Source organism: Aythya ferina (assembly GCF_964211825.1).
Source record: "Aythya ferina genome assembly, chromosome: 17".
Taxonomy (NCBI): Eukaryota; Metazoa; Chordata; class Aves; order Anseriformes; family Anatidae; genus Aythya; species Aythya ferina.
Window position 1 is genome coordinate 7291624 of NC_140316.1, and position 12108 is coordinate 7303731.

The 12108-nt window shown below is 36.5% G+C and overlaps 1 protein-coding gene across 3 annotated transcripts in view; it reads right to left on the reverse strand.

Moving 5' to 3' along the window:
• Window positions 1-216: 216 nt before the first annotated feature.
• The window catches only part of SPECC1L (sperm antigen with calponin homology and coiled-coil domains 1 like), a 70508-nt gene continuing 58616 nt past the window's right edge, over window positions 217-12108 (reverse strand). For all 3 annotated transcript variants that reach the window (XM_084538892.1, XM_084538890.1, XM_084538891.1), the window contains 3 exons: window positions 11638-11754; window positions 10659-10718; window positions 217-8219 (listed from right to left, as the gene is read on the reverse strand). In XM_084538892.1, coding sequence (XP_084395018.1) covers window positions 8130-8219; window positions 10659-10718; window positions 11638-11754 — 267 coding nt within the window. In that variant the 3' untranslated portion in view covers window positions 217-8129. The remainder of the gene's footprint in view (window positions 8220-10658; window positions 10719-11637; window positions 11755-12108) is intronic.

Below are 12108 nucleotides of genomic sequence, written 5' to 3' on the forward strand. Positions count from 1 at the left end.
GTAGATATCAAAGTATGCCGGTATACCAAAACAGTGATGACTTCCAGAAAATTGTGCAGTTATAGGCATGCAAATCATTGGTCTGTACTTCTCATCCATGGCACATAAACCTCCAAACACTACTTCCTGTCATGCTTACTCCTGAAAAATCAGTGTCAGAAATGCTGTTAAAATACCCTTTTTTGTGGCAGTCTCACTCAAGAAAACAAAGACACATTTTGCTATTTGCAATCTTTATTTCATGAATAATTAAGAAGAAAACATGGCAACATTGGCAAATTGAAGGCATACATACTAAATACTCATACAGAATACATTATGTAGAAAGTAAATGCCCAGATCTTTAGTGGTCCTTGCAAACTAAAAGCATATTGGTCCTCCAAAAGGTTTAGCTTGAAATACGCCTGCTGACCTTTTAAGTTCCAATACCTAACAGCTTGTGCCTTTCAAACCAGAAACAGGGTGACATACAATTTGAACACTTCCAAATTTTCCTCAAAACTATATTTCTCAGATCTAACCAGAAACAAAATATTTTTCCTCCTTATCTTTTAAATGCAGAAGCTATTACCCCACCCTAAATATTAAAGACTCAAGCACTTCTTGAAAGATGTTCAGTTTTAATAAAAGTCTGCATATGTACATATACACACACAAACATTTGCATGTATGTATTTATATGTACATATAAAGACACATTTATGTAAAACATCAATGTATGTGAATGTGCAAGTAAACCATTTGCAAGGGTTTTGGAATAGAGAAAAGTGCTTGTTCAGAATGAGAATTATTAAACCCATAGACGTGCTGTTGGGTCAGTCTAACAGATGTGTTTCAAATGAGTACAAAACCAACACAAATCAGGAAAGCAGGATGGAAGAGAAGAGCTTTTAAGACCTACTGTTTTTTAACGTCATCTTTAAAGGCCATGGAAAACAAGCTTTAAATTAGTTATTTAGGAGATATTAGTACTGGCTGTGGTGTCTATTCAAACAAGGTTAGTCCTTATCCAATATAGCTCTGTGAAGTTAGACTGAGACATTGATAAAATTTTGTTTTTTCATGAAGTCCAAAATTCATCACACTGTTCTGTCAATTCTGCCTCACACCTGAACTGAAAGTACCCTCACATCCATGAGTTAGAGGGTACCAATTAATGCCCTTCTGACTTTGATCTGGAGAGTTGCCCAATATTAAATGGGATCACTGATATATTTCGTAGACATTGAACAACTCTTGATCATTACTGACCTAAAGTGAACTGACGGTCTGGAAGCTAGCTATTCTATGTTTTGTTTCATAGTGTTATACTTTCTTTCCATTAGATAACATACAGAAGACATTTCTGTTCAAAAAACCCTTCAGATAAGTATAAAAGTGCTACTTAAAAATAGTAAAAATGATCCTACTATACATGTAAAAACAATTTTCTAACAAACTGAAATGTTGCAAGTTATGAGGATTAATTACTTGAGTATGTTACGTGTACTCATGCCCTCTTTACTGAGCTGATTCCCAAGTAATCATCCTAGCTGAACATATGTAATCATTGGAAACCAGTAAAAGCCTCCAGAGAAACTTCAACAATGGAACAAAAAAGAAGAGCCTCTTTTTCCCCATTTATTGAAAGAGCTCATGAAAATAAAAATCAGCTATCCCATTATTGCAAATGCAGTCTACTGTCAAAACAGGTCAGTTCATGAACTGTGGAACCAGGACTGCCAATGGCTCCTCTGCAGCAGGAAATGTCCACTGGGCTTTGGAACTACCATATAAATACCCACGTCACATGCAAATGAAATAATACATACGTCACTAGAATGAAAATGCACGGAATACATTGCTAAGCAGGGGCAGAGTAAGTTTCAAACCTTAACTTCCCCAAACAACTTGTTCATATTCTAGAACACTATGCGAAATACAAAAGCCTTAGAAAAGTGCAATAAAACTAGCTTCACAACATTTTTTAGTTTCCATAAATACAATCTCATAAAAATATTATTAAACAGAAGCATACTTCCCAGTGGAGAATAAATGTGCCACGTTTCAGCTTTGAGTAAGTGATGTCGACTAAACTGAAACCCCCTAAAAATTGGGAATTAAAATGAAACAAGCTTATTAACGTCAGGCTGCCACAATATGCTGCAAGAAGTTTCCCCTACCATTTTGAAATCCACAAGTCCTGCTGAAACTGATGGCAACTTTTTCTGTAACTCTGGCAGACAGCGGCCTAAGAGTAAGGAATAGAATATTCCAAGTAAAAGATGAATGTCAGTGGGAAGGAAGTCATCTAGTATTTGTAGGTGTTACTGAAGTTTCAGTGTGAGGGAACATGTCTATTCACACAGAATGAATTCATTTATGGAGCCCAGGATAGGGGCCTCGTCAAACTGAGTTCAGGGGTGTTGTAGCCCAAAAACTGACAAGCACATAAGGAAAAAAAGACATTTTCTTGTCAACATTAACAGAAATCAGAAGTGTACAAAACTTGACCCTTAGTTATTTAGTATTAGTTATCAAGAAGTGTACTTGCTACATATTCCAGATGCTCAACATAATTGATTTGACAATTACCAAGCATACTTCAACATTGATGCTGAAATCATAGGGAACATACAGAAAAAAACTTAGCTGAACAAAGGACTGGACAAGCTCAGCAAGCCAAAGAGTAATCCAAAACCCAGCTAGCCACTCTCCTTTGAAGGCAGAAACACTATTAGAGATACCTTTCTAAATGGGGACAATTAAACGTTCTGAAAGATGCCTATGAACCCGCAACACATCCAGGGTGTTGGTAAATTTGGAGCAGGAACACCTGATGGATCCCCTGGGATGATGCAGCCCATATGGGAGGTAAGGAAGTCAGAAAAGAGTTGAGCAGTTTTAGTGTATTTTGCCAATCAGAGAATCATAGAATATCCCGAGTTGGAAGGGACCCGTGAGGATCATCAAGTCCAACTCCTGACACCGCACAGGTCTACCCAAAAGTTTAGACCATGTGACTGAGTGCACAGCCCAAACGCTTTTGAAATTCAGACAGGCTTGGTGCAGTGACTACGTCCCTGGGGAGCCTGCTGCAGTGTGCAACCACCCTCTCGGTGAAGAACCTCTTCCTGATGTCCAGCCTAAGGTTCCCCTGCCTCAGCTTAACACCGTTCCCGTGGGTCCTAGCACTGGTGTTCTATCACTGGCGTTTACAGAGAATTACAATCAACACACACTAACCTGGAAAGCACAGCACCACATCTAAAACCCATGGACGACTACTCTGCTTTAACAGCATGTCCCACCAAATCATTTCTCAAACTGGTTAATTTTATTAAGTCTTCATACACTCATGCTAGCTTAAGAAAGGGATTGCAGAAATTGAGCTTGGCAGAACATAAAAATAACACAGAAATAAATATTTGCCAAGTCAAGGGAAGGACCACAAACAAACTACATAGTTAAATCAACCTGTACACAAACGCTATTTTAAAATTCCATTTCTTAGGCCACCTCAGCAGGAGTATTTCGCATAATAGGCAAAAACTGGTGTCAGGTATACAACTGGCTTCCTTCCCAGAAGAATTGTGCCCTCTAATAGCTCCTGCTCAAGGCAGCCTGCAGCTCAACTGTGACTGTGTTAGTTGTAATAGGCAAATAAGAGGTAAAGTCACCACATGAGTCATATAAACACAGTTTTAAAGGCTTAACTTTAGCCTGTGCATAACTTCTTGCCAGCCAGCCAGCCAGAAGGGGCAGCTTTAGAAGAGACTGTCACATATCAGCTAAAAACCAGACAGTGTTCCCAAGCTGGTCACAAGCAGAACAAAGTTTGCACACCCAGAAGTTTTCCATATCTCCAACTTCCCAAATAATCTTGTTTGGAACTATGCTAAAATAAAATTTGTACTCAGGTCAAAACTGTATAGAAATTGATAGATTTGAGTAAAAGTGATGTTTTGCAAAAGATGCAACAGAATCCAAATGGTCAGTTTTTAACTGTCTAAAGCGTTAAATCAGGAAACTGAAAAACCAAAGAATTTAACACTGAGATCATTAACAGAAGGGAGATACCAAGGAGAACTGTCACAGCTACAAATTGCTTAAGGCAAATCCTCAGCAGTTTAAACTGCTGCACAGTGTGCATCATCAGAGCAAGTGTTTATTTCTCCTTGAGCAGGTACGACCAGAGTCTGCCTGCAGCCAGCAGCATTAACAGCAACTGCTGCATTAATAGCCAACGCATCAAAGCTGAGTTTGTTTTGCTCTGGCAAATAAAAGAATGAACAAAAGGATGACAACAGATTTCCCATAAACACAAAAACAGTGGGAATATTTTACAAAGAGAGGGAATATTTTACAAAACTGGAGACAAATCATCAGTAATTATCTAATAAATGATAAATGTAACTTGAGAAACACATTTTCCGTAAAAGAGACGAAAACCTACTTTTAAATCAGAATATGTAGTAAATAAATACTATATTCTGGATGATCTATCCACAAACACAATTTTAAAAGGGAAAATTTTGTGCACAATTTTTCAGGCATAAGAAGGAAAGGTTTTTGTGATGGTCACCAAGACTCACAACAGAGATACTGAATTAGTGTTTCCATTTAAATATACAAGACAACCACATCAAACTGAATCAAACCAAACGAACTGAAAACCAAGTCAAGTGTAAATCATTCTGAAGTCACTGCAATTCCATTATTGTTAGATACTCTGTACCAAAACTTCATTCACTGATAGGAATTTTCCTCAATTATCAACATTAAACTTTTCTTTCCATCCCTTCTTTTCGATGAAGAAAACCCCACAAGTGTTTGCTCAGTTCATTGTTTAAGATCTTGCACCATCTAGCCAACCCCAATGCACATCTGGCTCTAACCTGACATCTCTGTAGTCTGTGAAAGTGTTTCAGTAAACAGGATCCAGAAGATTACATAGCTGTATCTACAACAATATGCTTGACAAATCAATTTTGCCCCCACCCCTGCAGCTGGCAATGAGTAACCCTGATATACTACAGCACAGGCATTTGCAAGGCACATATTAAAATGCAGTAATATAAATGGATGATAAAATATTTGTCTTTTTTTTTTTTTTAGTACATTCTGAAATATTTTCTGGACTGAAAAGCAGAGGAAAGTAAATCAGCAAAAACCTTGTTTCATATGTAAAAAAAAACAAAAAAAAACAAAAAACAGGCTGTTTCAGGATTAAGTGTAAGTAGGAACCAAGTAGAACAGTATCACCCACATCCAGAAGGGCTACAGCTATCCTTCTATTTGAAAAATTAAATGCTGTTTGAACCTTTAGAGAAAAACATGTAGAAGAATGTAGCAGGGTATTATGTTTGTTTGATATCTTTCATTGCTTCATTATGGTCACTTGGACAGCTGTATGGCATTTTATTCGTAAAGGCTCAGATATATCTTTATAAAAAAAAAAAAAATCTATTTATGGAGCCCAGTATTCCTTTACAGATAGAGGCTTAATCAAACAGACAACACCAAGAAGTTTGCAGAGCTATGAAGTTCAAAATAAGATCTTTTCTATAATTACTCGTAACTTCTCTCTCTTTTTGAAGACTAGCAGCTCATCTTTCAAATGAAGGTTATCTGAAAAATGCGATTTCCCCTTCTACAAATGGCTATACCATTAAGTGTTATTTTGGTTAAGGACTAGTACAGTATTTTGGGTAAATGAAGTTGACAATTAGATAGAAAAAGATCAGCTTAAAAATTCAGCTGCTCATTAGTGGATTTAGAGAAAGAAATGTTGTCCTTTTCATTAGAAAAATATTTTCTTAAAATATATGGCAATGAATAAGAATCACAGACAAGGCTGTCTGGTTCAAGGGAAGAGCAGAAATTTTTAAGCACAAATGTGCATAAACTGGAATTTAGTAAGAGATGCAATGTGAAACAGCAAGAGTGGGTATTTCCTATAGGAATATTCTTTTTGAGACTTATTTGAAGAAGTAAAATAAAAATATTGGAAGAAATATACGGGAGAGGAAATTGTATTTCAGACTTTTATTAAAATCTGTTAATGAAGATTCTTCATTTGAAGCCCCTCTTGCAACAATTGTCTTTAGATCGCGTTGGCTCTTCAAATCCACCAACTGATAATGTGAGGGTATCTAGCTACTTCTAGGGACATTCGGTCTAAAGAATTGTAAGGATGTATGAGACACTGTTGCTCTGAAAACTTCTCTGTAGACCCTCAATGTGGATTAAGTAGTTATTTAGCAACTTTTCATAATTCTCACAGGCACATTTTTACTGTGTTACAGACCTGTCAGTGCAAGCACTGTAAGAAGTAACTTTATCTAATGCTAACTGCTGAATTATTATTCTTCACGTGGGCTACATTCTTCAAATGATAGCTTTTGAGATTTGGCAACAATTCTGAGTTAAATCTGTGCTTTTATACCATGATGAAGTTTCACAGATACCAAGCGGAGTTGCATTCACTGGGTTAACATCCATGACATTCAAACTGTCCTTAACAGTCATAAGAGCACCATAGGAATGGCAGATTAATTTTCTTAATAACAGGGTTACTGTGTTGAAAGAGCATGTGCTTATAAATAGCAGTTGGTACAGAACTCACTTCTAAAGTAGGCTTCTGCTTAATATTAATAAGACATGTTCAACTGTGGCTTAACTGCTGCTAAGTATTCAGAAAAACAGGAGGCAGAAGCAATGGCAGAGTGAAGTTTTCCCTTAATTTGACAAACAAGGTTACAACAAACATTTTAACAGCTTATGACAAATGGATAGATGAAATCATTCTGAGACATTAGCATTCTGCACAAAGCCCTGAAGTGCCAGGATGTATCAATTCAATGATAGCTAAGGCACTTACTTGAACTCTTTTGCCCGAGAGCTGTTACATGAATTCAGGTACATTTTAGGAAAATAAAAGCTGATCAAAACTAAAGTTTCTCAATTCCTTCCTTGTGACAGTGAGTCTTTTCCACGCAATATTCAAGACTGCTGGGTCTTCACACGTTTCATTAGTTCCTCCACAGTTCTTGTCAGAGAACATCTCACCTTCTGCCAGTCAGATGAAGATGTGTGACATCAACGAAAAAACACACAGGAAACATGGCAAAGCTGGATTTTGAGACAAACTACTTCATTATTACAACTTATTGAAAGTATTTTCTCTGCAGAGGAAATGCTATCCCAGTTCCAAAATTCTACCACAGATATCCATGACGTTTGCTTGTATTGCTGTGAAGTAAAGCCTGGGGTAGCTGTGCATGCTATACAGGCAAAGAAGGAAGAGGGGAAAGAACAAGCCAAACAAGGGTTGATTACTGATTCATTTCTGTTATCATGGAAGCACAGAGAGGTTGACAGATTCCTTTAAGTACAGCGTACCCTGAAAACCAGGAGCTGTACGTGCTAGTCTTTACAATCCGTAAGATCGAGTTGGAAGCCACATCGCTGTGACAGAGGTAGGCTTATAACGAAGCTTTAGAATGAAGAGTTCTTCTGTGCCAAATTATTCGAGGTATCAAGACCACTTTTCCACTCAAGTTGTTGTTATAGAGCAAAAGCTTGTTTTCCTAGAATATTGTGCACATTTTGAAGGAGGGAAACAGCAGTAAAGGCAGTAACTAAATCCTCATTAAGAACTCTACTGTCTTAGGGTGCCATAGGCCATGGGTGGAAGATTCACACTCTGTGGTATCAGGACACTACAGAAAGTTCAGTAATATGATGCCATGTTATCCATTTCCTTCTCAAAGCATTAGCTGCACATTCAGTCTCCTATATGCTAGAGAATCTATTCACCTCACTCTCTTAGGAAAGAAAGCTTCAGGAAGTCTGGCTGGAAAGGCAGTATGTCAGTAGTCCAGGCTCTTTAGGCTACATAATTAATCTGAATAGCTTAATAACTTGGGTTATTCCAAGCAGCGTGGCAACAAGTTCTTGCTTTCGAACAGTTGTTTCCAAGCTTAGTAGCTGAAGCAATCTGAAGCAATCCAGAACAGTGTCACTCAAGTTTGAGGGGACTCAAATGTTGCCAGTTTTCAGTGAAACGGGGATTAGCATTTCAGTAAGATTTCCATCTGGTAGCTAATGTTGGTTCTATCCCATGAATCTTTTCAATTATTAGGGTTTCAGGTTTCAAAGTATTTGTAAATTGCTGTAACATACAGCATGACATTCTGCCAGTCTGGACGTTCAGTTCGCACCATTTCATTGATGTCCTGTCACAGAAAACAGATTGGTCAAAATCAGGAATAACAACCTCGTGAGGAACGCGGTAATATTTTTACAAATTCATGGTAATGGCAAATCTGAAAGGCTCCACAATCTAAAGTACTGATGAAGAAAATTCTCATACATCTGGAAGAAAATTCCTCCATACAAGTTTATTACCTTCAGAATGTAAACAGCTATAAACAGGATACCTGCAGGTAGACATTTCAATCTCAAGTCAGAAAAATAGCTAACAGCAAATACTGAGCTGTGCCCCTTTTAGTACAATTAGCCATCACGACTTTACTGTTCACCAACCCCTTACATCAGCCTCAGAAGTCAATGCAATCTACCCAGGAACTGAGAGGCACAGAACTAAAGCACAGATATTAACTGAACCTAAAGGTCAAAATTTGTACCAGGATAAGAGTCAATAAATGACGATCTCACTTTACAGTAGACCTCTGAACCTGAGATTACTTTGATAGGCATTTTTGAGTAAAGAAGCAAGGAAGAGGAAAGTTGGCTTTACCGCCAGTTTGGGTACGTGCAAAATTCAAAGCATCAGTGCGTGTTTAACTGATAGGCCAGTTCAGGTATTTCTTAACAACACTATGCCAGACTGTCTGGGAATAAGCCAGGCAAACACAGCCTCACTTACCCTTTTCAGCACACGTACAAAGGAAAACAGCAATGTAGTTCCTAAGTGTTTTTATTTACTGTAAGGAAGTGTTTTGTAAGCTTTGCTTACAAGAATCTCCAGAATTTAAGAAAGAGAAAGTGTTTGTTAGTTTGTTTTTAATTCTGCACATGAAAGTAGCTGAACGCTTTCCTATTCTGGGAACAAATAACTTCCCCTTATGTTACCACTACTATTTGCATACAGTAGTTTTCAAACCCTTGTTCACCCTCCACCCATGGTCAAGGAGGAAAACAAAACAAAACACCATGCACGCTGGGTATGTAGGTATGTAAATAAATACTAAATCCTTAAGATGGACACAATTTGCACAGGGGATTTAATTACTTTTAATTTGCTTTTTCAGGATGCCTGTAATTAAGTACATGGCAAAAATCAAAAGGACAAACAGCAATCACCTAGTCTAAAGCTAAATTATGTAAGAATTACCGAGGTTATTTTCCACAATCTACTTCTTACATCAGCACTTGTAAGAAACTTCCAGATTTCAGATCTCTGACAAAGCTGAAGTAGTAATGCCCAAGAGCTGCATTGCCATTGTGAGCAAATACAATGGTGGAGTAAAGGCTCTGATAAGGATCAAGGAAAGTGGTATTTTTAAAAATGTCTGACTTTGTTCTATTCTTAGTTGCTAACTATGGCAGCTTTGTTACAATCTAGGTTACAAAAGTATCACTTGAGTATCGTTCTGATACTGGCAATTGTACCCAGGATCAGAATTTCTGCAATTACTCACAAAGGGCTTGGATACTTTCAATTCACTACCTTCAGGAGTCTTCCAGTAAATACTATCAGATAAAAGACTAATTCCTTTACACTGAAATTTGTGTAAAAAAAGCTTATAATAAACAATAATTAAAAAAATAAATCAATAACTTACAATCCCAACAAATTAAATCTAAACATAACTGTCAAGATTTTAACTATACATTACACTGAGCAAAAGAACAACTTTATTTATAATTCTGGAAGTCCAACAGAGGCAAATGATTAGAAATCAGGTCAGATATGGGAGAGAATTAACTTATTCTTGAAGACAGTATCACTTAACTATTTTTCCAATTAATCTCAAAAAGTACATTGCCTTTTTATGGTTTCTTATTTCATATTGAAAGATGAGGTTTTTTTTAATCTTCCTTTTATATATTTATAATATATATGAGAGTTTATCTCACAGAACCACTGGATATCCTGAATCAAAAGGGACCTGCAAGGACCATGGAGTCCAACTCTTGGCTCCACACAGGACTATCTAAAAACTTGTCTGAGAGCACTGTCCAAACACTTCAGCTCAAGCAGGCTTGGTGCTGTGACCGTGTTCCTGAGGAGCCTGTTCCAGTGCCCAGCCATCCTCACAATTAAGAGCCTTTTCCTAACATCCAACCCGAACCTCCCCTAATGCAGCTTCATGCCATTCCCCATCTGTCATTGGCTATTATGCTGTTGCTTTTGCTGCAGCAGCTTGAGTGCAGATCTTTATCTCAGTCACTGTTTTAGTGCAAAAAACAGTATTAAGTTGTTGACCACACTGGGTTTATATTAGACTGACAGAGATTAAACAAAGTCATTTATGTATGAGCGTATCGTTTTTTTCAGTCAAGTCTGATACAGGGACTAAAACATCTAGCTGAGCTCATCTGCTATTATTTTTAAATATTAAGCATCAAAATCTTTCAAAAGCACAAAATAGAATCATTTGATTTTTACAAATGGGACATAATTCATTCAGTATGTATTTAAAACTTACCAGAGTAGATTTGATGCCAACACTTTCAGCTGCCTGAAAAGCCAAAGTGAAATTTCTTCTCTGCATGAGATATAAAAACATATTAGAATCTAAGGAAATACTACTTCAAACATAATAAAGTGTTGTTAAGAATGTTTATAGTAAAGCTGCTACTTTTACTTCAAATGGAGTCTATAATTTGACATTGTTGGTTTAAAAAGAGCCATAGGAATGAACATGTCCTAATATCTAAAATCTTAAGAGATCTTTTAAATTTATTTATTCCTTATTCATAAAATAATGCTGAAAAAAAAAAACACATAATGAAGAATACTGACTTTTTAAATGCTAATTAAGTGGTTTACTCTTGAAAAAATAATAAATATGAAAATCTCTGCAACGTTCATGAAGTACTGTTGCATGTTTTTGGAATTACCAATAATACATCTCCAGATCGCATACCAGTAGGTATCCATAACAGCACGCTAGGATACACACAGAGTACTCTACAGTCTTAACATCTTCAAGTTTATCTTCAGTTTGCATACAACTTAAAAGCACAGTTACTTAACAGTATGATAAAGTCGGATAAAAGAACATCCTTGTGATATTGAAAGAGATAGAAGAAATATTGAAAGATAAAAGTTTGATGGGTTTCTAAACTTTAAGTTTAAGTGCTCCTTGCTGCTAAAACCTTAACTGAAAACATTTCCCAAGGGTTAAGGTAAAAAAACAAACAAACAAAAAAAAAACACAACAAACTCAGACTTAAATTTATAATCTTCCTTTTTTCAAAGATCTTGTAATATTGAAAGGGTATAAGGAAAATAGCAGATAGCAGTAAGGTAGTCTGAAGTGTTTCAAATATGATTCTTAGTAAGACTGCTTTTGTATTTTTTATTTATTTATTTATTTTTAGAAACTGAACTTGTTTCATTTTTACTAGCCCATATTAATTATTTAGCCTCAGTCCCAGGAATGGAACTTTTTAATGTCATACCTTGTCCTGGCTGTTTAGTTCTTGATAGGGAATATGGGCTGGGAGATATGTGTGGAGGACGGCACAGAAAGCCAAGCCATCATTCCAGCTGCTGCTGAAGTTCGTTATGTCGATATTCTTGAAGAGAAAAATACAAACAAAATAAAATTAACATAATCTAACAAATGTCAGTTCTACCAACACTTATTATTTTTTTTAATTAATTCTTTGAAGAAGTCAGCACACAAAGCAAGCAGCCTAACATCAAAGTTCTGTGGTAATAACCCAAAACACACTACTATGGCAAATAAAAAAGTCATGGTAAAAATGTCAGTTAACTTATATATTACTTACACAAACTAGGTAACATTAAACATCAAAAATGTGCAAACACTGTTAAAAGATGGACAAAGATATGCCAGAAAAAGTTTTAAAAGAATAGATTTGGTATAATCATACGCTGCAAGATATAAAAGCAAACGTGTTAACAGA